The sequence below is a fragment of the Urocitellus parryii genome, chromosome 6 (assembly GCF_045843805.1).
Source record: "Urocitellus parryii isolate mUroPar1 chromosome 6, mUroPar1.hap1, whole genome shotgun sequence".
NCBI lineage: Eukaryota > Metazoa > Chordata > Mammalia > Rodentia > Sciuridae > Urocitellus > Urocitellus parryii.
Window position 1 is genome coordinate 78,190,758 of NC_135536.1, and position 17,824 is coordinate 78,208,581.

At 31.5% G+C, this 17,824-nt stretch overlaps 2 protein-coding genes across 2 annotated transcripts in view; one reads left to right on the forward strand and one right to left on the reverse strand.

Annotated features, from left to right (window-relative positions):
* Positions 1–12,497, forward strand: part of Ero1a (endoplasmic reticulum oxidoreductase 1 alpha) — a 45,367-nt gene extending 32,870 nt beyond the window's left edge. Inside the window, exons 10-16 of the mRNA XM_026411031.1 lie at positions 1,601–1,627; positions 1,746–1,838; positions 3,076–3,322; positions 3,757–3,826; positions 7,525–7,611; positions 7,705–7,838; positions 9,424–12,497. Of these exons, the coding sequence (XP_026266816.1) occupies positions 1,601–1,627; positions 1,746–1,838; positions 3,076–3,322; positions 3,757–3,826; positions 7,525–7,611; positions 7,705–7,838; positions 9,424–9,484 (719 nt within the window). The 3' untranslated portion in view covers positions 9,485–12,497. The remainder of the gene's footprint in view (positions 1–1,600; positions 1,628–1,745; positions 1,839–3,075; positions 3,323–3,756; positions 3,827–7,524; positions 7,612–7,704; positions 7,839–9,423) is intronic.
* A 3,420-nt stretch (positions 12,498–15,917) lies between these two features.
* Positions 15,918–17,824, reverse strand: part of Gpr137c (G protein-coupled receptor 137C) — a 46,094-nt gene continuing 44,187 nt past the window's right edge. The window contains exons 5-7 of the mRNA XM_026411032.2: positions 17,370–17,495; positions 17,082–17,200; positions 15,918–16,095 (exon numbers count right to left, since the gene is read on the reverse strand). Of these exons, the coding sequence (XP_026266817.2) occupies positions 15,918–16,095; positions 17,082–17,200; positions 17,370–17,495 (423 nt within the window). The remainder of the gene's footprint in view (positions 16,096–17,081; positions 17,201–17,369; positions 17,496–17,824) is intronic.

Genomic DNA, 17,824 nt, shown 5'->3' on the forward strand with positions numbered 1-17,824 from the left:
TCGGGGATTAATATAGTTCGGTGCTATAGTCAAGCTACAGTAGAGAAGGCTACTTTGCTTTTCCAATACTTATCTGTCTCTTGTTATCAAAGAAAAGATCACTAACCTGTGGGAGCAGTTCTTAGAGAAACTATCTCGTTTATAAAATGCCAAATTGATTTTGGCCTAATGTCAAATATTATTACTGACAACTGTCATATTAGGTGCATGTTGAACTAGACCACAGTCAGGTCAAATTGAGAATAGCTATTTTGGGATTATAAAACTGAACTGAACTGAAAATGTCATTGGAAGGCTAGGTCCCAAGCAGTATTATCCCTAGCCCCCTAATTCATGGTTGAAAAAAAGAAAAATTTCATAAAAAAATGAATTACTTATAATCCCACAGCTACAAAGTAATAATGGTAACTACTTGAGAGGCACTCTTTTAAGCAATAAATAAATATAATTTCATTTAATTCTTTCAACAATCCTAGGAGGTATATTTCTATCCCCATTTTATTGATGAGGAAAATGAGTCTCAGAGAGGTTCAGAAGCAGTCTGGCTAAAATCATGTGACTTACAAGTAGCAGTTAGGATTCAAATCAAGAAGTTTGGCTCCAGGGACTGTGTTCTTGGCTACTACTTCACACTGCTTTTCTATTAACATTTTGCTACTTTCTATATATTTCTCCATATATATGTACCTACTTTACTTGTAACATATAAATATATTTATGTGTTATTTTTTCACCTTTGTCAGCATTGTTTTATCATATTTTTATATTTACTGATTTGATAGGAAAAGTGGTAGAGCTTTTAATTTGAATTTTTTATTACTGGTAAAACATCAATTTTTGTCTGTTACCATTTGTGTTTTTTCCTGTCCCTATTCATCTTCTGTACCCTCTTTAATGGCATTTTAGCATTTTTTTCTTAAATATATATATTTTTAGTTGTCAATGGACCTTTATTTTATTTACTTATATGTGGTGTTGAGAATTGAACCCAGTGCCCCACACATGCTAGGCAAGTGCTCTACCACTGAGCTACACCTCAGCCACATTTTAATATTTTATTCAGTTTATGAGATTTTTATACATTTAGGACATTATACCTTTGTTGTGTTTGTAACATACATTTAACCTAGTTTGCTGTTTGCATTTTGCTTTTTGGAGTTATGAAGACAAATGGAACATAATGTCATCCACTCTATACAAATATTAAACTGAATATGATTTTATAATTTTAATTTTTCTAACAATAATTTTCATAGCATGAATTGTTATTTAAGCTAGGTATTTTCCAATTTTTGATAGATTTACTATTTGAATTCTGTATTTTGACATCATATGAACTCTTTATTCAGAAAGTTATGAGACTGGGGCTACCTAAGGTAATACTAAAATCTTTTAGATTCTGAGCAGTAGAATAGTACTTAACTGAATCCATATCAAGAACTTCTCTTCTTCCTTTGAAAAAATTGCAAATAAGATTTGGTTTAGGTTGAACAATTTTTAAAACAGTGTTTGCCATAAGTTTGGTATAATGCTTTAAAAATTGAAAAATTGTATTTTGGTATTTTTACAATCTTGTAATTTATTTTTCTTTTAATTTCAGAGAATGCTTTTTACAGTTGGCTAGAAGGTAAAATAAATTTAAATGATTCCCCCCCCCCCTCATTGTTACAGTCATGAAATTAATTTTTATAGTCACAAGACTCACATATGAAATTTTATTTGCAAATCACTGATTTTATTTTTAGGTCTTTGTGTAGAAAAAAGGGCATTCTACAGACTCATATCTGGCCTCCATGCAAGCATTAATGTACATTTGAGTGCGAGATATCTTTTACAAGGTATGTTATATTTATGTTTTTTTTTTCTTTTGGTACCAGGGATTGAACCAGGGCACTTGACAACTGAGCCACATCCTCAGCCCTATTTTATATTTTATTTAGAGACAAGGTCTCACTGAGTTGCTTAGCGCCTAGCTTTTGCTGAGGTTGCTTTGAACTCAAGATCCTCCTGCCTCAGCCTCCCAAGCTGCTGGTATTACAGGCGTGTGCCACCATACCCAGCAGTGGCAACATATTATTTTCAGGTACTCTCAAAAAGTTCCTGATATTTTGCCTGATGAAATATTAAGCAGTAAAAATCCATTTTTAATTTGTAGTACTCAGGAATGTGGGAATTATGGATGCAGTTCAGCACATTAACTTTCTTCACCTTCTTTTAAGAAGCTGCTCAAAATTATACACGTCATTTTAGAAATATTCTTTGTTCTGGGAATTAAAACAGCTCCTAATAGCACATTCTGTTATTTGTTAAATATTATTATATCAGCACCTTTTTATTTGTATGCTAGTTTTCAGAGGTAAGGAATGTCATGCGGGTCTTTATTCTTTAGGGATGTGGTTGGAAAATGAGACAATGGTTGGTTTTCATCAATAGCATATTCTGGAGTTAAAGGATTTTACTTCTTAGAAACAAAATATCGTAACTTTTTTTGAAACAGCTCTTCAAACTCATTGGTAACTTCAGATGGTCACTTTTATATATTTCAGTTTTATGAATTTAAAAATTTTTTTTTAGTTGTTGATGGACCTTTATTTTATTTACTTATATGTGGTACTGAGAATTGAACCCAGTGCCTCACACATGCTAGGCAAGCACTCTACCACTGAGCCACAACCCCAGCCCTTATGAATATCTTTACATGCAGAAATTTTATTTTTTTTATTAAAACCTGCTTTTTTGGTAAAAATTATATTCATTTTAGTTGTAAGGATACATTCTAGAAGATAAAATACCAATATAGAAAGCTTAAAGGCTAAATTATGAAAAAACAGTTTTCTTGGTTTTATCTATTATATATTTTAGTGTTTTATTTGTTTGTTTGTTTTTTGTCTATTGTGGTGCTGGGTATCTAACCCAAGGCTTCATTCATGCAAGCAGTGTTCCACTGAGCTACACCCCCAGCCCTCATTATGTATTTTAAAATACAAAATGAAATTAACTTCTGTAATTAAAGTAGAAATTAATTATAAAATTATAAAATTCAGTTTTTACTATGTAATTCTTCTTACTTCCCAGATACCTGGTTGGAAAAGAAATGGGGACACAACATTACAGAGTTTCAACAGCGGTTTGATGGAATTTTGACTGAAGGAGAAGGTCCAAGAAGGCTTAAGAACCTGTATTTTCTGTACTTGATAGAATTAAGGGCTTTGTCTAAAGTGTTGCCATTCTTTGAGCGCCCAGATTTTCAACTCTTCACTGGAAATAAAATTCAGGATGCAGAAAACAAAATGTTACTTCTGGAAATACTTCACGAAATCAAGTAAATTACAGCTTTGCATTAATACAAGAGTAATAAGTGATAGCCAAAGTTAAATGCTTAAACATTTATCTAAAGAAAGTGAAACTATTTTTAAAATAATTAAAAACCATTCTTGCCCATTGGTCTTTTAGAATTTAGTTTTTGTTTTTGTGTTGATCTGTGTACTAAAAACCAAACATTTTTAGTTTTAAGAGACATTATTTTATTACTTGATTCTTGCTTTATTTTTATATTTAGTTGGACAGATTGCATTTGGGACCAAACTTTTATATTGTATAGATTTGAGCATAAGAATTTGTTTGCATCAGAGTGTTGGTTTTACTTTGTTTTCTACTCTATTTTAATTATTTATTGCTGACTGGTAAAATACTATATTAGCAATACCTTTAATATTGAGAATACATAAAGTGAATAGTCTCTATTTTAAAATGCAGGTCATTTCCTTTGCATTTTGATGAGAATTCATTTTTTGCTGGGGATAAAAAAGAAGCACACAAACTAAAGGTAATTATTTTATAGTTTAACTTAATTATTAGATTAAAAACTGATTAGCATGCAAGTATGAACATGAACTTATGTATTACTTATAGAGGTAAAGAGTAAAATGATGTTTATCAAAGCTGGGAGGGAAATAGATGAAGAAACAGACAATGTTGATCAAAGGGTACAAAGTTTCAGTCATGAGGAAGAATCTTCAGTGATCTGTTGCACACAATGGCAACTATAGTAAATAATGTATATTTTAAAAATTGATGAAAGTAATTTTAAATATTTTCAACACACCCAAATAAATATGTGGGTAATGGATTTGTTAATGAGCCTGATTTAACCATTTCACCTTGTAAACATTTATCAAAATGTCATATTATACCCCATAAGAATATCTAATTAGGATTTGTCAATTTTAAAAAATAAATACATTTATTTATACTAATGGTAAATCCTGATACACATTCTGAAATACAAGAAAAATTGGAGTCATAGTTTTTCCTTTCCCTTAATAAAAGGAATTCTACAGGCAAGTCTGAGTTGAGATCTCATTTTTATTATGTTCAGAATAACAAAGGGGGAAGATGTGTATCTCTGTATACTTTACAAATGGCTTTTACATTGATGGTCTTATGTATTAAATGGAGGGTATAAATTACAGGGAAGGGATCCAGAGCCTGAGTGGCAGTATTAGTCTGGCAGTATTAATTTTATCTTTTGCTGCAGACATTTCTAAAATGGTATTGGTTAAATTAGAAGATTGTCTTCAGGGAGAACAGGCACATCGTGATATGTTGTCCTTTATCTTATTTACTGGAAGTTAAAGGCAGACGTAGTGATACCAGCATCTGTTGTGGAAAGGATAGATATGACACCCCACAAAATGGGGTCTGGTCATTGTCTTGCTTCTTAGCAGGGGAACAACCTTAGGCAAGACCATTTCTGAGTATGTATTTGCCTCAAAAAACCACAAATGTAAAATATTACTAGGAAGATGTACAGAGATTTATTAAACACTATGTGATTTCTGTCATCAAAGAGATAGATAGCTCCTACCCCCAAAGGATCTTCAAAATATTTGGGGGATTAAAAGAAATTATGTTACTATTCTTTCTACAAAGCTACTGGTAAGCAAAGGCAGGTGGCCCTTAGAACCACTGCGTTCAATCTGATTTCACCAGAATATTTATAACCATCTTCCCATTTCTTATTCTTTCTTTCCATGATGACAGAAACTGATTTTATGCAGTTAGCAAAGAAAGTACTTTTTGCACTTGTTTTTTTTTCCCGTTAGATAATAGTTATTCTTGACCTCCCATCTATCTCCTACTTAAAGCATTCTTGCTACAAAAACATACTTCAGTGATTATATAACCTCCCAAACAGCTTCCAGGAACTTGAAAGTGAGGGGGAAGATGCTGCAATAAGATTTCTTTTTTTCTTACTATTTTCAATATGTTCTTTATTTTTAGTTCACTTGCTGGCTTATTGGAGAGTGTTTTGGCATCAGCTCTTTTTAGATTGTGCAAATTAGAAATATTTCTCACAATGTTTTAATTTGCTCAAAACTCCAAAACACTCAGCTTTTATGTCTTGTGAGGTTTATGTAGAGAGTCCTTGCTAAGAGAATTTTTCTGAATCTTTTATAGCAATGAAAAATAAAAAAAAACAGGAAAACATGTTATCATGTTATTATCATATATTTACTTTAAAAAAGTAGTTTCTGGTAAACTTGGATTTAAATACTCATATTTTTAATTCATTTCAAATAATCTCATTGTGACTTCTTTATACTCTATCAATGTGTGGCTAGAAATAGACAACTTGCATGAAATGGAGTTATATAGTGTTCAAAAAACAACATGGTCTCATTTGAAGGCTTATAAAACATTTGAGAATTTGGGCAAGAATTGGGCAGTTGGTGCCACTGAGTATAAATCACAGCCTGTAACCATATCATATTTGATCATTCTGTCAAATGACTGTGGTTGAAAACAATGACCTAAAACTGTATGCCTGAGCAAGGGGAAACTGAAGTGATTTAGGTTATTTAAGGATCCTATTTTTTTCCAATCTGAGATAACTTTGGTATAGTCTCAAATTGTTAAATGTGATTTTTTTTTTTTTTGGTGGAATGCTCAATGATTTTCTCCTATTCTGGACTAGTCAGTTTCTCGTCTTATTAATTTGGTTCTAGTGTATTAAGTTTACCTATGTAGAAGATTCATGCTATTTCATGTGCTTGCTTTTAATTTTATAATATTTATTTAGCCACTCTAAGCAACAATGAGTGCCCTAAGTTATGGTCAAAACACTAGTTTAAGGGAAACCTTAAATCATGAAATCTATCTAGAGTAATTTTATTGGTTAGTTATTCCTAAAAGTGTGTTTAAAATTAGGATTAGCTTTTATTGAACAGACACAGAAACAAAAGATTGAGAATATTTTAATATATAGTAACAATAATTTGGGCTTTGTACTAAATAGAGATACAAGATCTGGGATCTTAGTAAAAATTATTTACATATTATAGCTGTTTTGGTTTCCAGCTGAATAAAGCAAGTGGGAAAAGTTTGTGTCCAGAGCAATTTGAGGTCTGCTCTGAATACAGTTGATGCCAATCTTTGATTTATTCCTAGTTTTAGATATATAGTCCTGTTCTCATCTTGTTGAGCCAGTGTATGGTTTATTACATTATGTAAAGAAAAATACTGTATGCTTTCTAAATTATAGATCAACTGGAATAATAGATGTTCTATCTGAATTGTATGACAGTTTTCAAAAGTTTTAAAATTCTGAGGGATTCCAGTCTAAGACAGGACAGAGAGAGTCACTTGGAGGATCAATTAATAATTCCCCCTGGAGTAAAAGAAAGATGTGTTCTTGGGCTTCCCTTCTTTAATTTTTTATTCCTTAAGAACATATGCTACTTTTGGATAAGCTGGGTGCATGTTGCCACATTGTAAACAATATAATAATCTAATGTTCATGGATATATACATATGCATAAAAACATAAAGGTAATAGTAAACACTGAATTCAGCATGGTAATACTGGGTGGGATATATTCTTTTGAGAGATACATAGGGAGTTTCAATTGTACTTGAAATGGTTTCTTTCTAAAACTTGGTGGTAGGTCCATGGATATTCATTATATTTTGCATATTACTAATAATGTTGACATTAATAATAATAAAATATCTGATTGTTTTACCTAATTAATACCTGAAAGAAGGGCTGTAATTTAACTTTTGTGAAACCAAAGTTTTCTTCTAACCCTCCCTCCCTCTTTTTGGTAAATGGTACCTTCTAATATCTTCCCCTACCACATATTGACACACAGTTAATAATCGCATATAACAAGTCACATCAAGCAAGTTACTTTTCATATTTTTGCATATCATTTTGGAGTCAGGCAGGCTTGGATTCTAAGTTTGTTACATACTAGATGTGGGAATTTAGGCAAAGTATCTAACTTTTTTGAATCTTGTTAATTCATTAGGGGTAGATTATAATAACATTTACTTTTGGAGTTGTGGTGAACATTAATAAGAGTGTATATGTAAAATTCTAGTGTGTAGGAGATGTTCAATGAATGTTTTAGGTATCCTGTAGTACCTTGACCAGTGTTAGACACATAGAAAGCACTTAGAAAATACGTATTAGTTGACCATATATTACATCTTAATAAAATTTTGGTAAATTGTTTTTAGGAGGACTTTAGACTGCATTTTAGAAATATTTCAAGAATCATGGATTGTGTTGGTTGTTTTAAATGTCGACTGTGGGGAAAACTTCAGGTAGGTAATTCTTGTTTAGTTCTACTTCTCATTTTTATCTTTTCCACAAAAAATTTCGTAGTTTATTTATTCTTTTCTTTATTTCTATTATAGACTCAGGGTTTGGGGACTGCTCTGAAGATCTTGTTTTCTGAGAAATTGATAGCAAATATGCCAGAAAGTGGACCCAGTTATGAATTCCATCTAACCAGACAAGAAATAGTATCATTATTCAATGCATTTGGAAGGTTAGTTTGAATGTACTAAAATTGTTTCTGCTAGCCAAGTAAGTCTAATAATGCAACATGTCTACTCTCAGATAAAACTACATAAGGAATATCCTTTCAGTGAAATTGTCTTGTTACAGAATTATATGATCTTATGAAATACTTCAAGAATGTAGATACACACAATCACAGATTGTTTATTTCCATCTGTTGAGTCTTATATTCATGATTAATTTACTGATTAGATTTCAGTATTCATCTTTTTGAATTTGTACAGTTTTTCTAATTGTTTAAAAGTGTTTTTTTGTGTGCTGTCTAATTATTTTTCTTCAGATCATTGAAAAATTGTATGTTGTTTAATATAGGCATATATGTAAGTTTCTCTGTGAATTCACTATTATATAAAAAGGTTAATAATTTTTTCCTTTATTGGTGCATTATAATTATATGTAAAGTGGGATTCATTGTGCCACATTATACATGCACATACCATAATTTGATCAGTCTCTATCCCTGTACTTTCCCTTTTCCTTCCTTGATCCCTTTATTCTATTGATTAATGATTCTTTTTAAAATAATTATTTTTTTATCAAAATGATAGCAGGAAAACCATGAAATAAGGAACAGACATAAAAAATTAAGTGTAAATGCATTTTCTTCTAGCTTATCATGTAAAGAATGCTGAGATTTGTAAAAATTAACATTTTGTGTGTATGTATGTGTGGTACTGGAGTTTGGACCCAGGGCCTTGTGCATGCTAGGCAAGTACTCTATCACAGAGCTAAAAGCCCAACCCCCAAAATGAACATTTTTAAAGGACTGTTTCTTTACTTAAGAAATATGATTTAATATTTGAGGTTTGAAATAATTGACCTTTAGTATTATTTCTCAAGTGCCAGGAGCTTGACAGTTATTTCCACTGAGTATTCTGCTATTTTTATCGTGCTGGATTAACAGAGTTTTATTGACATAAGGAATACACATGTGCATGCACACACAAAAAAAATAATAAGAAACAAATTTCACATTTTGTAAAAATTGTGAGAACAACTTGTTCATACATTTACTATCCTTACTCTTTATAGACTGAAAGCTTTGAACATTTAATAAATAATAGCATGTTATTTTTAAGTATTTGTATACTTGTACATATTTAAAATATTTTAATATATCTTCATTTATATACTTTATACTATGTACTTTAATATTAAGCATATGAATATATTTATGAATACTTAAAATACTTTAGTATTTTAATACTTATGTTTTTTATACAAATACTTGTGTACTTTATTACTTTAATATTAAGTAATGAATGTAGTTTTGAATACTTAAAGTACTTAAGTATTTTGATACTTGTGTACTCCATAATTATGTATTTTTTTGCTTTAATTAAATTAAAAGTAATTTCTGGATAATATTATTTCAGTTTTATTATGTCAAATTAAGAACTGAAGTACATCAAAATAGATTAAATGGTTTATGCACCTTTTGCTTTATTGAAATAAATTAAAATTTTTCTATACTCTTAAAAATGTAAAGAGAATAACTTTTACAGAGCAAATTTTTCTAAAATGGTTTCTGAGTTAATATTTTTTGATTACAGAATTTCTACAAGTGTGAAAGAATTAGAAAACTTCAGGAACTTGTTACAAAATATTCATTAAGGAAAACGAGTTGAATATACGTATTTCTGGACTATGGAGGCCAAAGAGTGGAATTTCATTCAAAGGCATAAAAGCAAGGACAGTCTTAAGCCAAACATTTTATATAAAGCTGCTTTTGTAAAGGAGAATTATATTGTTTTAAGTGATTTTTTTTAATTGTGCTAAGTCTATGTTTAATATTATTGTGAGTAAAAGTAATACTTTGATAATGTGGTACAAATTTAAAGTTTAATATTGAATAAAACAGGATTATCAGATTCACAGATGATAAAACTAGGTGAATGATGTTTTAAGTCTCTCAATTCTGTTTAAGAAGATGTAACAAAAATAAAACTGGCAATGTGATAAGCATTTAATAAGAAAATGTAATGAGTTTCATGAATCGCCCATAATAGTCTAGAATTTTTAAATACATTTAGGGTTGCCAGATTTAACAAATAAAAATACAGAATTCTCAGTTGGATTTGAATTTCAGGTCAACAGCTAGTTTTATTTTAAATATAAGTATGTTGCATATCTTATTTGGGACATACTTAACTAAAAATTATTCATTATTTATTCGAAATTCAAATTTAACTGGGAGTCCTGTGTTTTATTTGGAAACCCTAAGATACTTTGGTATGAAATAAATCATGTTGAGAGTTATATTTCTATTTGATTGGATTGTTTGGTATGTAAAAAGTACAATAACAAGGCAAAAGCATAGGAGATTTCTAAGCATTGTGAAAAATTGAATAGATTATATATTTATTCTCATAATACTTTCCCTAAAAGTAAATTTGGGGAAAACTTTTTATTTTTATATAATTTCAAATTTACAGAAAAGTTTCAAAAATAGTACATTCTTTTACCCAGATTTGCCAACTGTTCACATTTGCTTTGTCTTTGATACTCTCTGTGTAGATATTCACAAATGCTATTCTTCCTCATTTGAAAGTCACTTACAGGCATCTTGTCCTTCTAACCCCAAATACTTTAGTGTGTAATACTGAATGATTTTCTAAAATTGATTTTCTTAGAAAAAGAAGCCCCAGGTCCCCAAATCTGAAAGCCTTAAAATAAGGAATTATTATTAATTATAATCTAAAGTTTTGTTACCTTTTTATTTTTTAATCTGTTTAGTCATAGAGTATACAGTTTCTATTTTTTATACATGAGCTTCATTTCCTTTGCCTCCCCAAAAGTGAACTGTAATTTGGGAGATTTTCATTAGTGGAAGCTCTTCAGTGAAAAAATACTTGAAGGAGCTTAGGAATTAATGTCATATGATAATTGTGGGGGAAAAGAAATTGTATACCTCAAAATTATGTGCCCACTTTCTATAAATCTTAGCAGGGATAACATGTTGATGTTATTAGTAAAGCAGGGTTTACACTGTATATTTTTTCTTTTCTATGACCCTAAGGCCAGGTACAATGCCAAGCCCATAATTGGTATCCAATAAATATTTGTTAAATTAATGTATGAATATGTATTCGGTATATTTTGAATGTTCACTGAATTAAGTTAAAAAATATGTGTTCTGTTTTCCTTCTTCCACCCTCTCCCCCCATTTTCTCTGAATAAGGCAGGAAAAGAAAACATTAACCCACTAATTAAGTCAATTATTTTGGCAACTCAAAGGACTATGAAGTGATCTCCATATATAAATATTTAAGGATCTTTCTCATCTCTGAAAATATGGTAGATGGGCTTAAATATTAAATTTGTGTATAAACTTTTTTCTCATCTTATGCTCCTCCCCCCACACCTTTTCCAACAGCCAGTTAAGTTTTGAAACCATCACTTTCCTATGTCTGCCTAACCTCTTAACTAAAATCTGGCATTTGGCCCTAGTTCTTCTCAGTCGCTTCCCGTGAGGTCTAAAATCCTAATTCTAAATCCATAGTTCAGTTCGCAAACTATTTCTTTTCTTTCTTTTTTCAGGGTGAGGGGGCACATAAAACTATTTTTATTTGGCTTTTCCCCCCATGTTTGACACTACTGATGATAACTTCCTTTAAAAATTTCTGCTCTTTGGGTTCCTCATTTTACTTGCTCTTGGACCCCTCTTTTTTGGCCTCTTAATTTATTCCCAAAATGTAATTCCTCAGACTTTCATTCTTGGTCTCTTTATCACTATACCACTTCCTACTCTTGGGTAATACCAATTCAATGATTGCTAAATCCTTACCTTTAGCTCAAACTTCTCCATATGTTTGCTTACTGCAGTTCACTTGATTGTCCTACGGTCACCTGTGTGTTTGTTTAAGCACTTTTTATTCTCCCTACTCTTTGTTTTCCTTACTTTGGTTAATTTCAGAACCATCATCTTCTAAGTCTTCTTGCCTCATTCCTCTTCTCTACTTTCTCCTACTGTTTTTCTTCCTCCTTTCTGATGCATCACTCTTCCCGTTTCATTGCTATTACCCGAAGGACTATGTGAACATGTCTCCTTATAACCAGTTTGTCTTCTCTTTGTTGCTCTACAGTGTTATCAGTTAGGCTTTCTGGGAGCATTCTGACAATTTTACTGTCTGCTTTACACCCTTCATTGAGTTCATGAACTTTCTGGAGAAAGCCGAAGTCCTTTATTTGGTGTACAAATTCCTCTCCTGTGTCTTTCCACCTAATGTGCTGAAAAACCTACTTCCAGACTTGTAGTTCTTCAGATACCGCAAGTAGCTGGGTCTCTACACCTTGGTGAAAGCTATATTCTTTGCATCAAGTGTCCTAGCCATCCTTCCCCACCTGGAAATTTCCATGTATCCCTGCAGGCTCAGCATAAGCATTCCTTCTATGACTTTCCCTTGCTGTATTCAGGGAGCGTCATCTAACTTCCTATTGTGTCACCACTGTAATTATAGCCTACCTCTACTGTATCACTTACTGTACTGTATTGTTTTTATTTTTAAAAGTCTCCTTTACTAGAATGTGAGCTCCTCAAGGGCAGGAAAAGGAACTTTATTCATTTTGGCATCTCCATGGCATAGTTTTTGGCATATGAACATTTAATAAATGTTTGTTGAATAAATTGCTTTTAAAGTGACAAATTTATCATATGAGAGGTCATACCTTCATTCCAAATACCTCTACTCACTTCACTCTACAGCAAGGATCAGTAGACTTCCAAGGATTCATAGAATTTAGGGGGCCAATAAAACTGAAGTTCAATATGAGATTGGGTGTGTTTTTTTTTCTCTTAATTCTTTTAGTTGTAGATGGACACAATATTTCTATTTATTCATTTATTTTTATGTGGTGCTGAGGATTGAACCCAGTGCCTCACATGTGTGAGGCAAGTGCTCTACCACTGAGCTCCAGCTCCAGCCCAGGTATGGTTTTTGGTGGCCCATGAAAGGGGGTCTAGTCTGGGGACAGGCAGAGAACTCTCAAAGGAAAAGGCACCATCACCGAGGAATTTCTTGAATAATGAAAGATAGCTGGGATTATGGTTTAAACAAATTGATTCCTGTTTACGATGCTAAGGGGGAAAGAGAAGTGTTATAAATTAGTTTACATAAGGATTTTTTTTAGCTTAAATACATAATACCTAATAACATTGGCATTTTAGAGTATATGACACTTCATATCAAATTGGTGTATAATACTAAGTAACATAAGATTCAGATGCAAGTAATTGTGAGATCACTTGAAGAAAGCTGTCATTTGTAATTCTTAATATTTTTTCTTTTCTATGATAACACTATAAGATTTTTATCCTCTGATAGAAACTCAGTATAAGAGAGATTAAGGAGGATTAAGAAAACCATACCCCCAACCATAAAGCTCTAATAAAAAAAAAAAGAAGATGACCAGACCCCTAAATAAAAGCACAAACACTTTTTATTTTTAATAGTAATGTTTTGTTACAATTTAGTGAAACGAAAAATCAATACATTCATTGGCCACAGCTATATTTTTATAACCAGTTTGAAACTGATTATATAGCTGAGAAACACTATTAAACAATAAAAAAGGCAGCTATGCATAAAAAAGCCACTTTAGCTATAAATTACATCTTCCATAAAACTACAACCAACTACAATGAGTGGTAAGAGATTCAAAATTAATGACCATCCAAATGAAATGATAACAAATATTGCTAGTCACTGTAGAATTACACATTTAAGCAATGAAATTCATTTTTCTAATTAATGAATACAAAAGAAAGGTTTGAAATTGTCATTATGTGCTTCAGTGCAGGATGAACAGGGAATCGGTAGCCCTTTGATTTTATAAACAACTCCTTCTTTCGAGACCAAACTTAAAGTGCTCCTAGTGCTTTGGAATTTTTAAGCAAAAATTGGGCCAGATCTTTCTTCGTCTTTGGTGATATATTGTAGGAGATGTATATCGGGAGACAAATGCAAGAATTTAGGTATCCTAGTCTGTGAAAACAGGATAAACTTATAAATTTCAAATTTGATATAATCAACTAATGCAGCTAAAAGAACCAAATATATTTTATTTGCGAAAAAATTAAACTAATCATTGTTTACCTGGTCAAATAGGAACTTTGATATAGGAAAAAAATTATTTTATCACTTTGAACTTGAGGCTTAACAAAGACAACACAGATCTTTTCAGATAGCTGTAGATATTTAGATACCTAACATTATCAGCAAAATAAATAGTTGACATTCTGAAATCTAGGAACTGAGGATGTGGTAAAAATATACTATTTTGTTGTCATCTTAATACCAAGGTTAACTTTTTTACTATAAAATTTTAAATAATTTGAGTATAAGAGAATTTATAAACAAATACCAAGTAACATTTATTAGTATGCATCCAGTTGAATTTAAAGTCCTTTCATGCTTGATTTGGCAGCACACCTACTGAATTTAAAGTCCTTTGTATCATAAAAAGAGGAAATTTGTTTGGCTTTGTACTAGTCTCCCAAAAGATAAAAAGTATTAACAATTTAATTTTTTCCTTAAGAGTTTTACCTACTGTTAAACTTTTGTGAAGTCACTATATCAGTTATTAAAAAGCTGAAAGATTTTTTAAATAGGAGTAGAAATGAAACAATGTTCTAATCAAAGAAGAAGAAAAATGACAGTTGTATTAGTTCCAATTCTGAAGAAAAAGATCAGAAGTCAATTGTATATAATCATCTTTAAGCATGTTGTAACAACTTCCCTGTTGTCTGTTCCCTTGGCTTCTTGAGGTATTCAGCATCTACTTTCCATATAGACACTGGTAGAAAGTGCATTTTAAAATTCTGTATTGTCTTAGCCTACCATATGTAATATTTTTAGACTTGGGGTTGGTCATTCAATACAGTTTTAATGTAATTCTAAAATATTCAAATGTTGTTAACCTCTGGTTTTATACATACTTAATTCATACTTTTATGTTAAGTTTGCTCATTTAGTATAGTGCTGAAATTAATTTGAATTCAATTTAGTTTTTAAACCATATACAATGTATAAAAATGTAAAAACTAAAGAAGGAATTATATGTCTTACAAAGTATTGCACTTAAGTTCACTGCAATAATGTATCATGATTGAATTTACCTGAGGACAATCCTGATTCAATAGGTAAGATCAGCTATTTTGTTGATGCTTTTGAAAACATTTGTTTTAGAATGCATATTTTATGAACAATTCTTAAATGCATCTGTAAACTTGTTTAGTCCCAAGAAGTTTCTACCAAAATCTCCCTATGCAAAAATCACTATTGCTTTCTTGAAGAATCATGCTTAAACTACTACATATATATCTTAATTGTACAAAATAATCACTTGACCAATTCTAATCAAAATAGCCACACAATTTTCACTGGTATATTTTCTTCTTGAAGAAATTACTGTGGCTTTCCAAACAACATTGCTGGTCATTACTGTAAAGGATTATACTATTAGTTGTTTAAAATGATTGTTTGAATAATCTCAATTGGTATTTTAAGTTCATGCTTAAAAGAACTGTCTTCAATGATTACATATATTTAGTGGATTTTAAAATGAATAATGTATTTTTATGCCTAAACTGTGCACTGTTCACACCATAAAATTGTAATTGGGTAAAGATTCCACAGAGTACACCACAAAATATATAGGCTTTGATTTTCGTAGAAAACGTGCCTTCCAATTTGGTGTACATAATATTCCAGTGTGAACACTGGCATTGGGGACTGCAATGTACTCTTTCAGAACAGAGATAAAAGTGCAAATATGCTAATATGCAGTTGGTGTTCCAAAATCAGGATGTTTGGAGGCCTTAAAAATCTAATTTATCTTTTCTCCTACTCCAAACTTTCCATTTTATTTAATTTTACTAAGCAGAGGTCAAAAGTAACAGCTTGTGTTCTCCACCAAACACAGCCAGGTTTCCAGATTTTGTTTTCAGTTGCAACAGATAATGGAATGTTCATGTAGATGGAATTTAAACACGTCAAATATACATATTCATGAAAAACAATTCAAGAATCACAATTTGGTAATGCTATCAGTTTTGTGGTGTTACATATAAGCTATGGTGATTGCTCATATCTAAATTACTACAAGTAAAAAGCAAAGGAGCCGTATCTGTCACAGGTCCATTCAGGTGGGGAGTGACTGTGTAAGTGTTGCTGCCACACCCAGTCATGGTGCCATACCAGCCCAAGCTTTGCGAATTTGATAAACTGCAAACAAACAACAAAAAAGGCAAAGAAGCCAATGGACTATGATCAGTATGTGAGAAGTCACGTTGGCAGTTTTAACATTTTCAATGAATTTCATGACAGTATCAAATATGCTGAAAGGTTCTTTGAAAATAACCATGATATTTTATAAAATCCAATGACGTATCTGGAATCTTTGATCTGTATCACATTATATTACAAAATAATGAATACACGCCTCTCAGAACTGGTAGCACTTATTAACTTACTATGATTAATAATAATATAGTACTTATTTTATTCTAGGCTCTATTCTAAGACATATATGTATGTATACAAACACACATACACTCATCCTTCACTACAATCCTTTGAGCTAGGTTCTATTTTCTTCCCTATTTACAAATGAAAATATAGGCTCAAAAAACTGCGTTCAAGGAACTTATCCAAATGAAGTTAGCATTACCCAAAATGTTATATCAAGTTCAAAGAATTATGAAGGTGTGCATTAGGTTTTCTCTTTGCCCTGATACAGAGCTAAGAGTACACTAGTTAAAAACTTGCAGTAGTTTTGGAACAAGAGGGCATAGGAAAATTTCCTCAGGCACCTAAACTTCCCAAAGTTATCTAATGTTTCTTTGTGGATTTGGAACAGCACTAGGAATATAGAAACAGATATGTAATCAGTACAACAGCATTCCTTCCCTGCTCACACCCCTCCTCCTCCCCCCAGCTCTGAAACAAGGGTCCTGAAAATGAAATGAAACACATTTTGTCCCCAGTGCATTTCTCAAACTAAGGTAATATATAGGCTTTGAGTCCGATGGTAGTTCTTTATAGGGCAGATACCACCTGGGTTAGACATCTACTGCTTTAAGCTTCAGTATTACATATTTATTGACATATTTCATTACATCACCTTTCTAATATTTGGGCTAAAGCTTAGATTCATTCTTTCAAGCTATTTTGATATTAAATTCAGAATAAGTTATTTTTGTCACATCTACCTTCCTTCTCTTGAACTTCCCAGTCTTGGCAAGTCATCATCACTATCATATCGTCTTGGATTGTCAAAAAAGTAAGCTCTGGAACTATAACTGTGACTGTTTATCATGCCAGCAGGTGCCTGTGAATAAAGTATTAGATAGTACATGCTATTTAACTAGGAAAAGAGGCTAGAATCTATAAAGACTTTTAGTCTAAAACTTTGCTAAAAATAGGAAATCAATATGTGTTCTATATTTTTAAAAAATAAGGAAACAAGCAGTGGGGGGGCGGGTAGTAGGATATCATACCAAATTCTGGCTTAATCTCTGTGCTCGGAAAAACAGTACCACTGACCAGGCTGGCACGTGTTCCCACAGAAAGAGGACCATTCCAAATACTATATAGTCTTCTCCACTTACATCTTCTACATGAGCCTGTAAATAGAACATGGCAGAACCATTTTAATACCTGTTTTACGTATAAGCAATCACTCTATATAATTGCCTCATTTCAGGTTGGGTTAAGTTAAAATGCATCAATTACAAGCATATAAACTCTAAAATTTTCCATATTTTGTGGTTTATTAACAATACTTTTTCCTTTACGGGACATAAAAATGCTTTGATGTTAAGTAGAATAAAAGCTGTTAATTTGTTCAATGCATCAGTTTATGAAAATAATTTTAATCTTTGGATAACAAGGAATGACCTAATTTTAGGCCTCATAGTCTGAAGAGAGTTGCTTAAAAGGGACTATTATTCTA